The sequence below is a fragment of the Rhea pennata genome, chromosome 5, assembly GCF_028389875.1.
Source record: "Rhea pennata isolate bPtePen1 chromosome 5, bPtePen1.pri, whole genome shotgun sequence".
Lineage (NCBI taxonomy): Eukaryota > Metazoa > Chordata > Aves > Rheiformes > Rheidae > Rhea > Rhea pennata.
In genome coordinates, this window is record NC_084667.1 from 27,422,761 (window position 1) to 27,443,340 (window position 20,580).

General features: G+C 39.5%; 2 protein-coding genes across 2 annotated transcripts in view; one reads left to right on the top strand and one right to left on the bottom strand.

Moving 5' to 3' along the window:
• GAS2 (growth arrest specific 2) overlaps positions 1–8,024 on the top strand; it is a 92,886-nt gene extending 84,862 nt beyond the window's left edge. Inside the window, exon 8 of the mRNA XM_062577057.1 lies at positions 7,584–8,024. Within this exon, the coding sequence (XP_062433041.1) occupies positions 7,584–7,802 (219 nt within the window). The 3' untranslated portion in view covers positions 7,803–8,024. The remainder of the gene's footprint in view (positions 1–7,583) is intronic.
• A 5,365-nt stretch (positions 8,025–13,389) lies between these two features.
• SVIP (small VCP interacting protein) lies at positions 13,390–20,078 on the bottom strand. Its single transcript, XM_062576846.1, has 4 exons — positions 19,930–20,078; positions 18,751–18,801; positions 16,322–16,435; positions 13,390–14,904 (listed from the first exon to the last, which is right to left on the bottom strand). The coding sequence occupies exons 1-4, from the start codon at positions 19,990–19,992 to the stop codon at positions 14,890–14,892; spliced, it is 243 nt and encodes an 80-aa protein (XP_062432830.1). The 5' UTR covers positions 19,993–20,078; the 3' UTR covers positions 13,390–14,889.
• Positions 20,079–20,580: the final 502 nt, after the last annotated feature.

Here is a 20,580-nt window from a genome sequence, read left to right on the forward strand (position 1 = left end):
GCTCTATATAAAATACTTAGAAGGCCCTTTTAGTGCTAGCCTCTATAGCTCTCTTACCTGGAAAATCTATAAAGCTTCAGTGCATCAGCAGGCAGCTGAAGCTCATTCCAGCTGGAACTAAGCTGCAGCAATTTTTTGTATCACCTATTTAAATCAATATTTCTCTAAGGTTTTCTTTATTTGTATGTCAGTCAACAGACGAGGAGAATATGAGTGTGCTAATGTTGCTGAAGCAGTTGGGAACTTACTAGGTTCTACATGAAAACTGAGCTCCTTGCTCAGTGACATATCACTTGACATATAATAATATCAGTTATTCTACACAGAAATGGAGACTTAGGGATTCTGAAGAATGCCTCCAATATGTATTTTCCAGCAGAAATATTTACTATGTACTGTAATCAAGAATGTTTGCATTTGATTTGTTCTGGGAATATTGACATGAACCAATGAAGCTGAGCCTTAAATCAGTTATAATATATCCTCCTGGCCCATTCTTTGTTTATACAGCATAGCTCAGAACTGTAAATGATCTTGTTTCAATAAACAGGGCAGATACCTGGTAATGTATTTGATACAGACCACAATCTAAGATTCATATAAAATTCTTCATAATTTGGAAGAATGTTAATTATAAAAATCAACTCTAATGCAGCTAGAAATATTATGACAATCAATTATCAGGAGCTCTTGACATCTTTTTTTTTTCAAGTGGAGCTTCATTATAATGCATTTTCCATCTAACTGTGATTCATTTAGTGTGATTTACTACATATAAATCCCTAAAGATGAGACAGAAATAATAATCTAGCAAGTTGGATATTTTCCATATCATTATTGTAGTGTCTACAGAGAGAGAAAGTGCAGGCTCCTTTACTGGGGTTTTAGAACTACAACACAAAAACTCTGAGGAGGTCCTTAAAAAATATTTAATATAATCCATATGTAGTATATGGAGGGATGGAAGTTGCATCATTTGGAACTTTTAAAACCAGCAGAAGTAATGCAAAACAGTTTAGTATAATCCTATGTTATGAGAGGGTTAAACAAAATAATGTGATGAGGGATGACAAAGAAAAACGAGGAGTGCGTTTTTCCTGTTTTTCAGGTGGTAAAATACTTTTTTTTTCTTAACATAATAGGATCCTATAGCAATTCAGGTTGGAAGGGACTGATATAATGTTGTCTGCCAAAATGCACATTAATATACTGTCAGTAGATTCCTTCAGCATGGATGAATAATTAATATCTGGAACTGGCTACAGAATTTGCACATTTTCAGATTTGCAGAGCTGAGTTTTAAGTTGAATTTCCTAGACATGCACTTAGCTGAATTTTTAAATATTTAAAATAAGATTGATGTTTTACCATACTCAGACTTTTCTATAAGAAGACATTAACCCACACAAATTCAATGACAAAAGGAGAATGTAAGCCAGGAGGAGTAATATTTTCAGAGAAGCTTTCTGGCTTTCCGAGTGGAAGTTGTTTTCCTTCCATATACTCTTAGGAATTTCTTCCCTGATCCCTTGTGCTCCTCTTCCCTCAAACTGTCATCATTCTTGAGATATTACTATCACTGCTCTTCCTTGGCAGCCTCACAAGTTCCTGTTTGTCTTCTGTCTTCTGCATTGTGCCAGTTTACCTTGGCACTATCATTCTCTTTAGATAATATAACATTAGGATTTGCTTCCATTCAAGACATATATATGGGGGGAGAGGAAGCGAGAGAAGAGAGAAATGTTACATCTTCCTACTTGTCTGCTCTTATGCCATGTGTGAATTTGCACCTGTGCTTGGTAATTCCTAATAAGTAGTCCTATATCCTATGTACATAGCAGCAGTAATATCTCATATAAAATATATGTTACACTGGATGAAAACTTTTAAAAATAGCAATGAGATACATTTCAGATAGAAGGTGGTGTTTAAATCTGATGGTATTGAAAGTATTGCTATAATTTTTGTGGTGAATTCTAGAGATGAACTTGCATAATTTCTGCTAACAAGGTATTTTTAATGTCTGTAACTGTGACTTGCAGCAATTAATCAGCAGACTATTACACATTGCTGGCATTTTTAGGTCACTGAATTCTCAGGGAAGTGCAAAAATCCATACAGCAGCAATTACCAGCATATTTTGAAAACTCCCTTCCCCATGTCTTTAGAAAACTTAGTGTAAGTTCCTAGTACAGGTCTAGACTAGAAATGAGTACACTGTTGATAGAGTAACGCATTCATGATAATGGAAATATGCGATTGCTAAACACCGTTGTCAAGAACAGCTAACATGTGGCCAAGTAGGCAGCACTGCAGCTCCTCTTCTTCCTTTGTCCAATATCCTTGCACTTTTCAAGTCATGCTTCCTCAAACTGCGTGGCACAAGTAGGACTCCTAACCCAAATCTGCCAATAGCCAGCCTCATCAGTGGCCAGCTGCTCGCAGCATGTGCTGCACAGCTGTGCACAGTTCCCCTCGATTTATCCTGTATCAGACTGTCAGTTCAGTGTCCATCCAGCTCTCCTCAGTGTCCTCTTCTTGACAAACCGCCAGTCATCACCTGTTTACACAGAGCATAACCATTATCTGTTAAAATTAACTTTTGTATATTTTGTTGGGTGTCAGAGATGTTCAACTAACATTATTGACTGAAGGTCACAGTTTCTTTTGGACCTTCTGTGAAAGCATACAGCTAGACTTCTCTGCACATTGCCAGTCTTTCATAGGGTCCTTCTCAGGGCCATTTAATCTGGGACCAGATTAAATGATAAATGTGAGAATTTTAAGGGGTGGGCTTCAAGTGGACCTAGGTGACTGCAAAGTATTAAAATTGCAGGGACTTTGAGGGCTGATTGTGATGGCTTGTGCTTTACCATTACCAATATTTTGCCTTGAGCAGGAATAAAATCTATGGCACTTGACTACATGCCTAGTTTTGTGATGCAATGAACGTGTTGGTACCTCAAGTCCCCAAATTATACCTTTTCCTCTTCCATGTAGGTATACACACCAAAATCCAAGAAGAGTTCATGTTCTGTCAGCCAGACACACAACCACTAGTTGCAAGTTCTCTCCTCCCTCTTCAGGTCACAGTCACACACTGCTGAGGGAGACCACAGGCACTTGTACACAAGAGATGTCCTATTCTATCAAGATATCCACATAAACTATGCACTGTAAAATAAGTTCTCACTACTCTGCACTCTTGTATTGTAGATACTGACTCAGAGACTCCTTGTGGAAGGCTAGTAGCTCAGGTCTAGGTCCAGATCCTGGTTGTGGTTTTGTACCATCTCTTGTGTGCTTTTTAGTAAGAATGACTACTGAATAATGCTGAGATTTTGGATTTTTTTTTTTTTTTCACAGACAAGAGGGTAGATCACCAAAGTACATGGTACAGACAAGCTGGAGCAAAATGATCCTTAACTAGCATCAGCTGCAGTTGCAGCAAAATCATAAAGTAGATGTGCCATATCTATCTGAGTGCGCCATATGTGTGGTGCTGTGTGACTGCTGTACTTACTGCAGGCTTAGAAGCCTGCCTGGAGGTGCAGATGGGTTGTTCCAGCTTGCTATGGGTAGTAACACGGATGTGTCTTGAAAAACGTAGGGATGTCCTGTGTATTGACCTGTGCCATCTCTGGGGTCAGTGTGAAAATACAGTATTCTAGAAGCCCATTTAATGATGTAGTTCTGAACACCTCTCTAAATGTCTCATATTCAGTAAAAATTAATTGGAAGGAATTCAATTATCATCTTTCACAATATCATTACTTTTTCACTGTTAGAGTGCAAATTTATCTTTGCACAGCTCCTGGTGTGATGCACTGCGTTATTTTGCCAAACACCTTTGGATTTTATAGTCAATATACTTTCAGTATGCAGCCTACATCATTTCTGAAGTTGGCCTAAAATCACACCAACTGACTCCAGACTATGCTTTGCTTTAGGTCGCTGAATTTGGCTTCCAGAGCCCAGCCCATGTTCCATTAAAGTCAGTAGGATTCTCTCTGCTAGCTTTTGCAGGACTTGGCTGAGATACAAAGTATGTAATTCCTCTTCCCTCCAAAATATTCTTAAAGAAAGCTGTAATATAATCTGAAGAATAACAATACTGAGCCAGGTTTTCAATTCCTATAAAATACAATAGATTTTTTCAAGTCAGTAAAACTATGCTCATTTACACAAGCTAAGATACAGCCTAATATCTGTTTAATAAGGCATAAAGCTCTCTGTGAACTCATTTATGTGAAAACCAGAACCACTGAAACTCTATTACATTTTGATTCTGAAGTCTTGTGTAATGACAGTTCAGTTCATCTAACTTTTGTTAAAACATTTTTCATGTTATCTCTTGGTATAACCTTAATGCATACCAAAACACTCCATAATTTCTCCCTCTGTGATGCTATTGTCTGGTACTCCGTTTTCTTGTATTTTCACTTCACCACAGATTCTGCTGTTCTAATTTAAAGACAGATTCTGGAGAAAACAGCTTTTCTGACAGCCCTACTTTGTACTTAACAGAAATAATAATTTATGTCAGCTATAAACGTATCTTGGATTTTATTTTACTTAAAAGGTTTTCTCAGTTTTGATTGGCTGCATAGCAATGTGAAAATACATGAATGTCATGAATTTATTTTACACTGATCACAGGCAAATAAACGTTATTTTTATAGTATCCAGCCCTTTTCTTTCATAAAGTTCTCTGGCAATGGAAAAGCTGAATTGGGTGGATTATAAAATCTCAAAAATTTGATCTTCAGCTGAAATATGTTGGGGTGGAAACTGCTTTTCCAGTTAGAAAGTAGAGTATGCCATATTTATGCCATATTTATTTTCTTTTATTTTTTTAGAAATCCTTTATACTTCTGTGAATCTGGAGCAATTCTGAAGCTGGCAGAATTTTTCTAGATTTGCGCTGGTGATACTGAAATCAAAATGTGGCTATAGGAATATAATGGTGCTTTTGTGGCACAGCACAGCATGAACAGTGACCATATTTAGAATGTAGGAAAACCCAGTCTATATAAAAAGCAAGCACTGAATGATTTTTATATTATAATAATATAAAAAAGAGGAGAAAGATGGAAGACGTATATTTAACCTGAGCATCAGGAAATAACATCCCAGCAGGAGGTTTTATTTGTCCGTGCAATAGTCCCTAAGGGAAATTGAACCAAATATACTTTTTACTAACTTTCCATACCTCCCTCTTAATAAAAAGTCCAGATAGGAACTGCTTGTGGAATGCAAACCCCTCTGTGACAATATGGAGAAGCTACAGTTAACTCCTTCCCGCAGCAGCATCTCATGTTGTAATGGGCCAAAAGTTGCCTTTAAAGTGCTTTTACTTCAAAAGTTTGGAGCATTTCTCAAATACTTTTTAAAGTATTTTAAGAGGAGAAAGCTGCTAAATAAAATTCTCTAGACTTTGTTGTCTCAAGGCTGTGTTACCATTTGAACTGCAGTTTTCAGAGTTAATGTAAAAAACATTTGCTTCTTTTGTGATATATTGTCCAGACTAAAGACTTGATTCAAATCTCATACCACTGAAGTCTGATCATGCCATTGTAAGTTCAAAATGAAGTCCAGAAACTAAAGAGCAGAGCTGGAGAGGAAAAAGTGTGATTGACGAAGGTATCAGTCTGATTCTGCTTTCACACCAATGTACATCCAGAGAAAAACCTCACTGCGTTATCAAAGAGGAGCTAACTTCCCTACCGCACACACCACCAGCACATACAGTCATCGTATTTGAGGGATGTTAATTAAACTCAGAGTATTTGACTGAGGGTAATAGCCCTCAGTTATTTAGGATGGAGCAGAAGTAACTTTATTTTTCACTATCAGTAAAACCGAATTGACTTCCCACGGCGTATATAAAAAGGCAAAATGTTGAAACAAGAACAATAATTTTCTTCACATAAAAACTTTTTAAATGAAAAATTTAAAACATAATTTCATCTGCACCTGCTTATTTGAATGGAGAGTCTGATTCGTTTATAAACTTATCCAAATTTGCAAACTTAGAAAAGTTGTACTAGTTGTATTAATTCCCATGATTTTCTCACTCTAACTGAAACTGTCACCTCATGTAACAAAAGTCAATCAATGTTGAGGTTTTTGGGTTTTTTTTTTCAAAAACTGAAATTGTTGCATTTTATTATCTAGGATTTTGTTTGTTTTGTTTGTTTGTTTTATTGTCTATACTTAGTGTACTAATCTGACTTGCTGTATGTTACAAAAAGTTTATGTGCCACATAAGTCTCAGAGCTGCCAGCCCTCAGGGGAATTTCGGAGGTGTAGAACATCCACATATACATCACAGCCATAAATCCAAATGTCATTATCCAGACTATGATAAATACATCCTGGCATACTGTCTGAGGATGTCTGTATAGAAGCAGAGCTTTTACAAGGCAAATTTTTAATTTCTTGAGCTATGGCTAAAAGATGTTTGCCATTTCGTGAGATGCAATAATCGAAGCATTTTTCACTACCCGACTTACAACGTGGCTTTCAGAGAAAATGCTATTTTATGATACCCAGCTGGTATTTATTTTACCGTTTTGAGTGGAAAACTGGATGAGAGAAATTAGAGTGAAATTGCCAACTGAAATCACAGGTGCAGACATTAGAGAAGTTACATTTTTCCTCCGTGAAAAAATTTATTTGAGTTTAGTCAGAAATAGAGTGTGGATCTTGAAGATATATATTTTAAAGAGAGGTACCTAATTTGGCAGTTAGATCCTTACGTCATATGTCGCTGTGTCCATATACCTATGTCCTACGTACTGATTTTAGGTTACTTATGTACCTAAATAACCAAGGATTGCTTTATAGGTCAGGCCTCAGTGTTTCTGGAGTGGAGACTGCAAGCATAAGCAGTGGTGAAACTTCTCTCTAATAACAACATGGAGACTTTTCTTGTATTTTCCTTTATAACATAAATTCAACATAAATTCAAGTATTTCCAAACAGTTCCAGATACGTTATTTCTTATCTCCCTCATTAGACTTCTTTACTTATATATGTCAGCAATCTTAAATTGTTAAAATAAATGGTACTTCATTTATTAAAATAACTTTTTGATATTTTAGGAGACAGAGGAGATTGTTCCGGTTGTTTGCCCTTCACTAGTCCTTTTATAGGATCCCTTTCCTATAATGAAAAGCCAATTTCAAGACATAAAAAAAGATGTCTTTACTAAAATAATTTCAAGAAATTCATCTGAAAAACCTCTCTAGATTTGCTAACATGCTTATATGAAGCACATGAAGAACAGCATCACTCACTGCTATGGGAAAATATATAGCAATGTTTACATAAAGTATGGAAATTGTTAGTTTTAAATATTACCTCATTTTCTTACAGTTTCTATTAGTTTACTTAGTTATTAAATTGAAGTACAAATAATTCTATTTCATTTTGTAATGCAGTTGTCGTAAAGCAGACTGCTAACAGGTATCTGTGATTCCTAACTAAAGTTAAGGATCACATTTCTAACAGAAATGTGATTTACCAGTGAATGGTTCACCTTCAAGACTTTATATTTTGTTCTGCATGTGTAATTCCAGATGCTGCACAACAAACATGTCATGGTTCGTGTTGGCGGAGGATGGGAGACTTTTGCAGGTTACTTGCTGAAGCATGACCCATGCCGGATGTTGCAGATCTCTCGAGTGGATGGAAAAACTTCTCCGATCCAGAGCAAATCTCCAACCCTCAGGGACATGAATCCAGACAATTATCTTGTTGTTTCTGCCCATTACAAAACCAAGAAGGAGATAAAGTGAAATAAGCTTCTCACGTGATTGGGACTTTATGTATGTAGGTCCAAATTATTTTCTCAAGTGTAGTAAATTTAGTTTATGCTTTAAAAGGACTTCAGAAAATTTAAGACAGACTGAAAATGGCAACCCATTTTGAAGATCTCTGAGTTGTAGAACTATTTATTTCTAGTACTGTACCTTTTATAGCAAATTACCCTTGATAGGCTAATTACTACAATCAGATAAGAAATAGACATATATTTTTAGCAAAATTATTACTCTTTAATATGTGAATGTATACTTAGAATTACATAAAGGAGTGGATCATGTTAACGGAAGAAAATATGCAGTACAATATACGTGTATGAAAATCTTATGACATTGAGTCCTTGACTGTTAGGCTAGTTGAAAAATATCTATGCAGGTAGAAAATGAGTATTTGTGGAAATTATTTGGTAATGCCTCCTCAGATGAAATCAAAATTGTCTATTTTTATGGGTTGCAGTATTTTCTTAAGCAAGAGAAGAAAATATGAAAAGAATTATTATCGCATGCCAAACAATTTCCCAAACTGATTACTTAATAAAAAGACCAAGAAAATAACCCTTTTATACTCTCTATAGCTAAAGACAATGTTAAGTGCCAGAACTGTATGTGGTTCCTTCCTGTTTTTCACACATTTGCCCAGTATAGAGCCCTCGGGAAGTCGAGAGGTTGCCCCTTCCTCTACGAGACAACACAAGTGGTCATTCGTCCCAGCAGGGTGAGGCACTGCAACCCGCGCTGGAAGCAGTGAAAGCTGCACAGCCTTCCTTTCACCCAGGTGGGAGCTTCAGAAGACGCTAGTCCTTCCTACATCAGAAAACACTACACTGTGCTTGAATGTGAGATTTTTCTTCCTCTTTTTTGCTAATTCAGTTAGTCATGCCAAATGTAAAATATTCATTAGCTTGTCAGTAGAGTGATTCACATTCTTGTAAATCATTCACACACCTCTACAAGAGCTAAAGGCATATTGGGGCTTGGTTCATAATTTTGGCTACTTTTCTTTGTCTATATTTGGTAATTTATGTGCCTTGTAACATCCTAGAAAAAGCATTTTATAGGATTATTTGACTGACTGTATAAATTTGAGCAGAACTCAGTTGTTTCATTAGCAATGAAATAAACAGATTTTTTTAAAATACTCATACCTATTGATAGTCTTATTATTTGCAATCTTTATTCCTGCATTTTGCTGCTACTGACTGAATGCCTACAATATAGGACGGCTTACTAACCTGCTAGTAAGGTAAATAGTGCAAGCAGGCACTCATTTACTACAGATATCACAGAAAATACCTGGATTTTGCTGAAAATCAATTTTGCTTTGTAGAAAAAACAGGAAAGAATTGAAGATGTTCTTGAAATAGTTTCTAAAAGGTATTTTGGGTAAGGGAGTTGTTTGTTTATTTGTAAGTTTAATTTTAGAACATATCTCTAAGATCAGATCTTGTGATCTTTAAAATTAAAGGCAAAATTTCTATTGACTATAGCAAAACAGATCCAAGACCTTAATCCTTCATGCTCAATGATGCCTTGGCCTTATTAAAATCAGCTTCTTTTATCTCACTTAAGTGGAACCATCCTGCCTCAATGTCCATAAATGTCTGCTAAATATACACTGTACACAGTTGTTTGGTACACAGTACTAAGTAGCAGTATATAATTCCAACAGTGTTTTTTAGAAATAAAAATTGTAGCCTTTCATTCTTATTTTGAGAAATTTTCTAGAAAAAAATATATACTTTAGCAGTAAATTCTTTGAAAGACCATAGAAAGACACAGTTCTCATAAGAGCAATGTATGCAGCCGTTACAGGAGTGGGGAACAGAGCTTAAATAACATTAATATAAAAATGCAGCATAGATGAAAAAAATAATTTTCTTAATACATGCACCAAGAAATCTATTTTCAAATGAACAGAGAACAAAAAAAAAAAAGAACACTTGTGAAAGTGTCAGATGTTCATTCTGAAATAATGATTACTCTTTGAAGCATAAATAGAAACATAAATAGTTGTTACCTTGCCATCAATAAAAATTAAGATTTACCATATTTCTCCTTTAAAATATTTAAAGATGTTTACATGTTAATAAACCAAGAGTAGACATTTCTAATTATAAAAAAGATATTCTTGGTTTTATTGTAATATTAAACTTCAACAAATAATCCTGGTAAACCCAAACAAAGATGTTAAATTAAACATGAACTGTGTTTTATAGGTTTGGACAGCAGCTTTCAGGAGAGGTTTTTTTGGGTGCCTAAGCTTGTTAAAAATCACGTTAAGTACTTTCTGAGTTCTAGTCTATTCCAGAATTAGAGACCTATAAAGGACAATTTAAGGTAATGCCCGTGACCACCTAAGTAGAGTAAAGAGCTTGCAGGTGGAGCTTATAAGGTTGCTAGAAAGGGAAGTGACTTTTTCTGCTGCTCCTGGTATAGGTATGCAGAGCAAAAGAAGAGAAAGCAGGAGCATCCAAAAAACCCTAACTCTGGAGAAAAAGGTGAGGATACCTTATTCAGAAGTGTAGATGACTAGGTAGGTGGCATTCTTTCAGTATGATAGATCCTGTGGAGACATAAAAGTTAAGGGTTTTACTGTGAATCCATCCTGCTCAGAGGAGTTAGGAGCCTGAGACTTGACTTACAAAGCCTGAAGCTGTAGCTGAGCAGCCAAATCTTGCTGAAAGAGGTGTGATCCTTGCTGCTTGTTAGAGCAATTGGGACAGATTTCTTCATATAGAAAGGTCTTGGAAAAAATCTTGTGTGAGCAGCTAGGGATAGCATACTTGAAGTTTCTAAACCATGATGTATGATATTCAGGTATCTGGTGTAAACTTCTAGGAGGCTGACCTGAATGGCAGAAAATCAACAGGGAGGACCGGTGGCTCTCCTCCCCAAGGTGAGAAGGCATCTACTGAGATGGAGACAGGCAATGAAATGCTGAAAAGTTGAACTAGCCATGGAAGATGTGAGGAAGAGTGCTTTGAGGTGATTTTTAGACTACTTCCTCACTGTATGACTCAGCTGAGTGTGAGTATTGAGGAGGATGGAAGTCATACAAAAATTCGACTGCTACCAGCAGCAGAGGAATCTCTCTACTTAAGTCTTAGCTATACCACAGAAAAAGCAACAGGGAAGCTCTTGCTGGCCGTGAATAAACAATTGTGCTGAAAACTCAAGATGGTTAAAGCTAATGTATGTAAGACCATTTTTGAAAATTATTCTAGTATTGTGTAATGTCAAATGACATCAGCGTGCTGAAAGAAACTAAGAGTCAGTTTGAAAACCTCACTAACATTTGTCATTGCTCATTACAGTAGGTACCTTTCTATCACCTGGCTGTTCATGCATTAGCTAGTTTTTCTTCCAAGCAGGTTTTATCTATATAACTAGTATTTGTTTCTTTTACTTACTACAATGATAATTACTCATTTATTCTACCTTTTTTCCAACAATTTGGAGATCATATGTAAAATCTATGTAAACTGGTTCAAGGGCTGTTAGCTGATGACTAAATACAGAGGCGTCAATATGTGTGTGTATGTGTGGGAAGGTATAGCAAGTTTGTTACAAGTTAAGACCCAACACTGAATTCATTATGTGTGTTCATTTTAGATGAAGGGGATGAGCTGTTTGGCACACTGTAGCGTTACAGAAGCATCTGTTAGGGAAGCTGATAAGGGTATGGTTCTTTGTGAGCCTAAGTTTGGTACTGTGTTGTTGGCTGCTACCATACAGTGATGCCTGATAGGGGAAGTACAGGATTTTTTTCTTTGCTTTGTCTCTCCTACTTCTTAGCCTGTGGGTATGTTGGGAATCTAAAGTAACATCAAACAGATGTGGATCATGCAAACATTTATGAGGCCAGAGAGGTTCTTCCATCCCAGTCCAACTGCTGGCACTGCTTCCTCTTGATGAGCTGTGTCCCAGCTACTTAGTCTGTCTCTAGGCCAAATCCATACTGAAGTCATCTGTTTTCCTAAAAGCCCACTGTGTTGCAGTCTTTCTATACTACTGCTACTGGGGGACACAAGTTCTGTGTCCTCCCAAACTTCCAGAAGTTCTTCCCCAAACACTTTTTCCCTGGCATAATCCATCTATTTTAATGCAATGGAGTAGCAGCTGGCTTCATTTTTCAACTACTGCTAAAACAAAGATTATATTGCCTTAGTCACCAAGAGTCAGCCCTTTCATTTCGGCTGATGAGCATTGAGCTTTGACTGCTCTTTTTTTCCAAGTGTTCTGCAAGAAACTAAAACTGCTCTCTGATGAAGAGGTCATACTGCTGTAAAGCAAACAAAATGTCAACCACTTATACTAATCTACTCAAATGTGTTTTACCAGTCTCTGAAGTGAAGTCAGCACTTTGGCTTGGAGGAAATAGGGACAGAATTCCTATTGTGCTTAATATCTTAGCATAGCACAGATTTGTATGTGGGTGGTAAGGAAGGGAGGTGTTTATTTGTACAGATGCACAGCAGTTCTAATCTAGGTAGCTCTGAGCTTTACCATTTAATCGTTCTCCTATCAACTATCAGTTGTACAGTATTAAACTGTAGTACGTTCTGCTTTCACTGTGAAATTAATTTTACAAGATCTATGGTAGCAAAAGAAAAAAAAAAAAAAAGCTTCTAAGAAGAAGAGGGGTTTTTATTAACCTGTCATTCCCCACATTCAGTTTAGAGTGTGGCCACCCAAACTGTTTTATCAACATGGAATAGGAATCTCTGTAAAACCAGCTTTATCAACTGGTAGCTTGTAATACACAATGTTTTGAAGTCTTTATCAGCTGCATGAATAAACTTGACATTCAGGACTAGGACTCCTACGAAGCAGATACTATTTGCTTTTTGTTTTCTTAAAGGAGGGAGAAAGAAGCAGTATTTTCTTCTACAGTAATTCTCAATTATGAGAATCACTTTCTTAACACAAGGTCCACTTGATCTGAAGAGATTCAGACCTACATTCCGACATTCCAAAAAAGCCGCTAAGCAGCGAGCCGTAAGCATTCCGGCCCTCTTGCAGGACTAACAGAGTCAGATGAGCAGTGTGGGCACTGAGACAGGGTAGTAATCAAGTGTACAGCACCTTTACTGGTGACAGTACCTAGAGTAAAACAGAACCGGCTCCCCTTGGGCTACCTACTGAGGATGGCAACATAGTATGACTGCTTCATAATGGCAGTTACTCTCATCTTGACAGTCAGAACTTCAACAGGCAGCCACCAGTAACTCATTTAACTTTTATCACTGGTATATCTTCATGGTATTAGTTCAAGCACAGAGAATCCTTCAGTTAGGTCATCTGCCAGCTTTTATACAAGAGCTTGGAGGAGACAACTTTGCAGCTCATCATCTCATCCACGCTAATGGCAAACCAAGTTATTTCCCCTCTTTTGTCTTGTGGGAGAAGGAGAAGGGAGAGTAAAAAAACGAGAGGAAAAAAAAAAAGCATTAGTTTGAGATATCTCAAGTGACAAATCTCAGAATCTAAGTAGAACTTAGATGGTATTTCTTTGTAGGACATCTGCTGAGACATATGCTGGACTGAAATTTGCATTCCAAAGTAACATTTAGTACGTTTTTATTACATTTTAATGTATTTTCATTAGATTCAAGAACTCACTTAGACCAATTAATACAGTGAAGAGAACAAGTATCAACAATCAAGTGAAACAGGAGGTACTCATCAACTGCCAAGGCCACAATTTTTTAGCCCTAACACTATTATATAATTAATATTGAAAAGTCTCTCTTAACTGAATTATGAATGCCAGGCCAGGAAACTAGTTTTGTCAAGACTGGGCTCCTAACATAGTGTGAGACCCTGTCTGGGGAGGTAAAAGAACATTTCCCCCTTCCCCCTCCCCCCTTAAATTAAAAAGGCTTCTAAAGCCCAAACTAGGTCAAGAAGGGGGTCGGTGACGTACTAAGGTCAAACATAATGCCCTCCAGGGAGATAAGAGACAGTTTCCTAGTGCTGATCATGCTGCAACAATTTTTTCATCTATTAAAGCAGCAGCTTGAGGTCACTGGTTTGGAAGTCTGGTTATAACACCATAGTTTAGGTAGCTGTAAATAATCAAAGGCAGTTTCACATTTGGGAAAAGGATTATGGAACATTCCTGGACATAGAAAAAAGTGACAGAGCTTCTGGCATTTGGCAAATATTACTGCACTGTAACAAACCCACTCAGATAGTACAGAACTTTAGGAAATCAACCATCCAAGAGATGATGTAATAGGTCTTTTGCTCTTCCCCCCCTCCCCCCCCCCAAAAAAATCCTCAGGAGTGCAGCACTGCCCTCCTGTGTTACAAAGTAGAACAATTAATAAAGAGTATTTTTAATCTTGTGTTTAACTTCCAGTATACACTATAAATACTTAGAGGCTCAAAAGAAATTCACATCTGAAGATGGGAACAACAGTTAAACTCAGTAAAGCAGTTTTCTCAGGATAAGTATACAGGGTTTATAAAGGATGCTACTCTTATTGAAGTGTCACAAAATGCTTCCATTTCTAACGGCCATCATCAATCTTTTTAAAAAAGGCACTAAATCCATAGCAGTCCAAAAATCATTAGGGAATGGAAGAAAATGCTGTCATCCATATATCTGAATACATAGTTAGGAACAACTTTCTTTATGAGGACTTAGAGACAACTTTTAACTGCACAGCTTGAAATAAATGTCAAAAACAAGTGGTCACTTGAACCATGCCTAAGCTGGTTACATACAGCCAGACATACAAGAACTGACAAGACAGCATACACAGACTGACGTGGGAGGTCATTTATGTGTGAGAATGCTCATCTTGCTCCCTTGCCAAGGACACAATAAAACATGCAGGTATAATAAAAAACAAAAATTGGCCAAAACTCTATGTTCAGAGGCTTCAGTCCTTCATCTTCTTAGTATACGTTTCCACCATCTGCCTTCCTGCAATGGCAATGTACTGCTGAGTCTTCGTACGCAAACAGCAAAAGCCATGTGAATAAGTGCCGCTCAGCTGCAGAAATTGGCAAGTTATTGGCAGTAAACATCAATCCTCTTCAGAAGTCATGCTCTTTACCCGACCTGCCACTAAAGGGAGAAAAACAAAACCAAAAACCATATAGTTATAAAAAGGCAGAAAAAAAAAATCCAAACCCACCAAATGGCTGTATAAAGATGACAAACTTCCCAGTCTATCACAGTTCAGCTATCATGCTGAGGAACTAATGGAGCTACAGCCCAGTAACTATAACTTATACAAACTCCCTCCCTAGAGTCAAATATAGCAGTGAGAGGAAATGATGAAACTTCATGAAGTCTGTATCTCAACGGAATCACAGAATGGTTGAGATTGGAAGGGACCTCTGGAGAGCATCTAGTCCCGCCCCCGCCCCCTGCTCAAGCAGGGTCACCTAGAGCACATTGCACAGGATCGTGTCCAGGTGAGATCTGAGTATCTCCAGAGAAGGAGATTCCACAACCTCACTGGGCAATGTGGTCCAGCCCTCTGGAACAGTAAAAAAGCTTTTCCTCACAATCAGATGGAACTTCCTATGTTTCAGTTTGTGCCCACTGCCTCTTGTCCTGTTGCCTGGCACCACTGAAGAGACTCTGGCTTCATCCTCTTGACACCCTCCCTTAAGATACTTGTAGACATTGATAAGATCCCCCTCAGTCTTCTCTTCTCCAGGCTAAACAGGCCCAGCCCTTACAGCCTTTCCTCATAAGAGAGATGCTCCAGTCATCTTTGTAGCCCTATGCTGGACTCTCTCTAGTAGTGTCATGTCTATCTTGTACTGGGGAGCCCAGAATTGGACACAGTACTCCAGATGTGGCCTCATCAGGGCTGAGTAGAGGGGGAGGATCATCCCCCTGGATCTGCTGGCAATACTCTTCCTAATGCAGCAGAGGTCCTTCTTGGCCACAAGGGGACATTGTTGGCTTATGGTTTAGTGCACTGTCCTGAGGAGATTCTACTTCTTAATTAAATCTCCACCTGGCCTTCTGAGACGAAGTTTACTTTAGAAAAGGAGTAGCAGTAATAGTAGCAAGGTTCATCACTACGTATGTCAACACTGTAGGGCTTTTGTGAAGAGAAATACATATCTATAAACATGAAATCCAAAGCTATTAACCTTCTTTGTTCAAATATTGTCTCTTCTCTCTCAAAAGAAAATCTCAACTAGTACTAAAAAGGGGCACTGAGTACAAGACAACTCAGTGAGGAGGTTCCCCAGTGCTACCAGTATGATAAAACTGAAGAGATCTGGATGCACTGTATAAGCAGGAATTGGGAGGAAAACTGGAAGCGCTCTGCCATCCTTCCTGTCTCAGAAATGAAATCTCATTGAGAACACTGTGATGAAAATATGCTTCCATTTCTGTTTCTTTTGGTTCTTCCTTGGGTTACTCGGTCTTGCAGACATATAAACACTATACTTACTAAGAAAATGCCATTTTATTAAGACAGTTGCATCATATTAACTTGTTTCTCTTTTAAACTTACTCTCAGTCCTCCTCCTCCTCCAGAACCTGAAGCTGCCATTCTTTTTTCTATTTCTTCTTGCTTCTTTTTCTTTTGCTCTACAGAATAAGCATTCTTAATACCACGAGAGGAAGCCTGGGAGAAAATACATTTGAGGAAGACCAGTTAATTATTTTTTGGACAGAAACCAAACTGCAAGTCTCGGCAACACCATTTTGTGAATTTTTTTTTTCAAGAAAAATTTGAAACAGCAACTGAAGCCACTATTATGTAAAACTGAGGCTTTCAGGGTATTTTTTTCATATTGTAAGCTTTTGGTTCTGTAACTATGTGAGGGTGTTCTTATTTTATCTTATTAATATATCCAGGTGAACATAGTTGAATGTAATTAAGTGAGCCTGGTTCATATCCAAGATGTAGAGTCAGAGCTTCCCATCCTAAAAGCCCCAGAAATTTTTATATTGTGTTTTTTTTCTGTGTCAGGGGCTCCCCATTCTTGCCCTTACAACAGTATTAATTGGGAAGACATGATTCAGGCAGTCAGGACTTTCAAGAACCTAAGCTGTTTCATCATCCGATCACTTCTCCATCCTCCTCTTATCAAATGGCTGCTTGGAGGTAGGGTACATCTGATGGAAACTAGTGAGGTTTTTTATTCTAACACTAAGTGGAAGGGATAAAGTCACAAACTCTGCAGAGTTACTGGAGGATAGGAATTTTACATGCATAAGAAAAATACAATCCCATTATTAATGCTAACTTAGGCTGTGAGAAATCCAAGTTTAAATCCTGATCTGTGACAGTATCCTAAGTGAAAATCTACCCTTCAAACTCCATATGGATGTATGGATAGCAGTACTCTTGTTTGCAGAGGTACTCAGATGAGCAACCCATAAACTGAGTGCTTCACAGACCTCATGGTGGTGATCTAACAAACACCTAGACTAGAAGATAGGAATGTTAGAACTACAGACTTATGTTGTTAACTTAGAAAAACATGTTTTTAAAATTGATTCTTAGTTAAGTTTAGGGCTATGATATTACAGCATGAGCTACGCAAAAGTTGTTAAAACCTACCAAAGGAAAACTGAGAAATGCCATCATCTTAAATCCAAGGCACTGATGACAAGCACAATTCACCTTAGGCTAATAAGGTAAAACTTAACAATGGACAGTAATTTACTTAGACTCCATGATTTCTAGCTTTTAGGAATCTGACCACCGAATGAACAAGGTATGCAGACTCTCTATAGCACACCAAAAAGGAAGAATACCTCATATTACCTCATGCTAAATAGAGAGCAGTTAGGACACATGCATAGGAAAACATTAAGCAGAGAAAGACATTTGGTATACTACCTTGCCCCTCACAATGAGGGAAGCGAATTAGGCTGCTGACAAGCTATCTCAGTTACTCAACATTCAGAGGTCCAAACTCTCTCAAAGACAGTCCTGAAAAGTTCTGGTAGATGCTTATCTCTTGTCTTTAAAGAAAAAAAAAAGTACGAGAGAATGGCTACCACAGAACTTCAAAACCATCCATAAGTTGCTTCACATTTCCTTCATCCAAGGAAAGTTTTAGCAACCTAAGAGCTAGATGAGGACACTGCTTTTACACACTTCTCAAAAGTATATTTCAAATAGTTACTCTTAAAAAAAAAATCGAGATTTAAAGAAATTACATATGGAATGCTTTTAATAAGTAACCTGATACAAAACTAAGAGTTTTTACTGGACTCTGAGGTGTCATTCAGCTGTTGCTACAGTCATTCACCAAATTCCATTAGAACCAGACCAACACGGTCCACATCAATAATGATGATTTTTTAATTCAACATATAAAATCACCAACACTCATACAAATAACACATTCCTCTCTCTTCACAGTTCAGCTGTATTTCTTTAAGATTTAATTTCTGCTGGTTGCCTATTTAGTATGTTATAAACATTTTTAAGAGAAGGTTGGAAAGGAAGAAATAGGCTAAGGCACTTGTTTCAAATGTGAAGAGTTTCCCTCTTCCAACAGTCATTTCTAGAACATTTGCATTCCTTTAAGGATACTGAAGTAATCCTTAGAAAATAATTACCAAAAACCAATTGTTTGAGAGTTATTTAAAAGTAGAGTTGTAGATCTCTTGTTTTCAGGTCTTATCACAGACAAAAAAGAATGGTAAACTTACTCTTCAGTTCTTACATTGTTTTCTAACTATTCTAAACTTTCTTCCATCAAAAAAGCTCAACTGTCTTGCAATACCAGCTTTGAAAATCAACAGTAAATAAATATATAAGTACAGGTAAAATATGAATTCTATGAAAATATTTAATGATCTCTTGCCCACAATCCATGCATACTATCAACCTGTGTTCCTGCAGAAGTCCTAGCTATTTTCCACATAAACCAGTTGTTACCTAAACATAATCTGAGTAAGTGGCATTTTATCAAACATTACCTCCATCTGTCTCTTTTCAGCAGCTTCTGCTAGCTGTCTTCTTTTTATTTCCTAAGTAAAAAGTGAAAGACAGTGAAATTCTTCAATAGTTTGTACAGTTTGTTTTTAAGAAGTCTGAATTTTTAAATGAGTCAAATCTGTTAAACTCAGAAATATAATGTGAACTGCCACAAAATGCCATCCTTAAGTAAATTAGCATCATCTTTCCCTCCATTCCAAGTCTGTAAGGACAAAATGTTTTTAGTGACTAATATGCTGGAAGAGCAGCTGCTGACTTATCTGCAGTCAACCCCCTCCCCCAGCAATCTGTATCATGCTGTCTGTATGATGCCTTCACTCCAAAAAAAATCAAGCTCGGACAAGAAGGGGCATGAAACTTCCTTTTATTTGAAAAATGGAAAGCTGTATCTGTGAAAGTTGTTTTTTTTTCCTTCCACCCCACAGAACTCTCAGCTGAGGGATTCAAACACATGGGAACTGGTCACTGCTCCTACTTCGTTCACGAAGCAACCGCAGCCAGGTTCGTGCCTGCATACGGGAGATTTGACTAGATAAATGTTAATTAGAAGCACGGCTGTATATGACATAAAAAAGCGCATTTTTTTTCTCCATTTGCAGTTGAGATCGGCACCCCCTCGTCCTCGCTCACAGCACGACCCCTGCTCACGCTCCGTCCCTGGCGCCCTGCACTACAGCCACAGAGGACGGGCGCCGGGGAGACGCAGCCCGCGGGGGGCGCGGCGCTGCGGCCCGGGCCCGAGGCCGGCAGCTCGGCCGGGCCTGCGCAGCTGCCTCCCCGGCGCTGACGGCCCCTCGGGAGCTGTTTCTGGCACACGGAAACAAGCGCCGAGCCACGCACCAAACCGTCAGCGGGGGCTCCCGGCCGAGCCAGGGCGCTCGGGCTGCCCCAGCCCGACGGGGCGCCCGGCCGCGGCCGCCACCGCCGCTTGCGCAGCGGCCGCGGCGGCGCCTGCGCGCCGGGCGGCTCCCGGCCTCCATTTTGGGCGGCCGCGCGGCCCCTCCGCCCGCCCCGCTCCCCTTCCCCCGGCGTAAGTGGTGCCTAACCCGCAGGAACCTGGTGGTGGTGGGCTGCTTGTTGCCTCTCCTAAAGGAAACAACAGGCCGCGGGGCGCTGTCAGAAACAAGCGAGGGCGGCAGCGGTCGCCGCCCCGCACTCACCGGGTCGGGCGTCTCCACCACGTCCTTGACGGCGCCGCCCATGCAGGGCAGGCAGAGCCCCATGGCGGCCGCCGCCGCGGGCCGCGCTGGTGGAAGCGGCCGTTGGGGAGGCGGCGGCAGCGCCCCGCCCGCGCCCGCCGCTGCGCCCGGCTCGGCTCGGCTCGGCGGAGCTCCGGCAGCGCCCGCCCCGCCCCGCCGCGGCCGGGAGGGGCGCCCCGAGGCGCGGGGGCGGGCAGGGCCGCGGCCGGGGCGCTGCCAAGCCGGCCGCGGGCCGGGGCGTGGCGTGGGCGGCCTGCGGCTGAGGGGAGCCGGGCGCCGGTGCCGCGTTGCGCGGGCAGTGGGGAGGCAGGGCGTCCCGCCACTGAGACGCGGCCCTAGAGCCGCGGATAACAGACGCGTGTGGGAGATGGAGGAGAGGGCAGTTTGGGGCTGTCTGAGCTAAAAAGCTTTATTATTGCTAACATTTTCTGTGCAGGTCTCTCATTGTGCTTTTTTAACTTGGCGTGTAAGCACTCGAGAAGATGTGTTTCACGTGCGCCGCTGAGATGGGGACCCTCTGGGTGACGGAGAAGCAGTGGACTGCCGGAGGGGGTCCTGCCAAGTCCGGTGTGCAGCTGGCGGGGGTAGATAGACTGATAAGAGGGGTTAGGT

Coding starts and splice junctions, on each gene's coding strand:
- SVIP (XM_062576846.1), bottom strand. CDS start 19,992: ATGGGGCTCTGCCTGCCCTGCATGGGCGGCGCCGTCAAGGACGTGGTG. Junction 18,802..19,929: donor TGGTGGAGACGCCCGACCCG/GTGAGTGCGGGG, acceptor CTTTTTACTTAG/GAAATAAAAAGAAGACAGCT. Junction 16,436..18,750: donor CTGAAAAGAGACAGATGGAG/GTAATGTTTGAT, acceptor ATTTTCTCCCAG/GCTTCCTCTCGTGGTATTAA.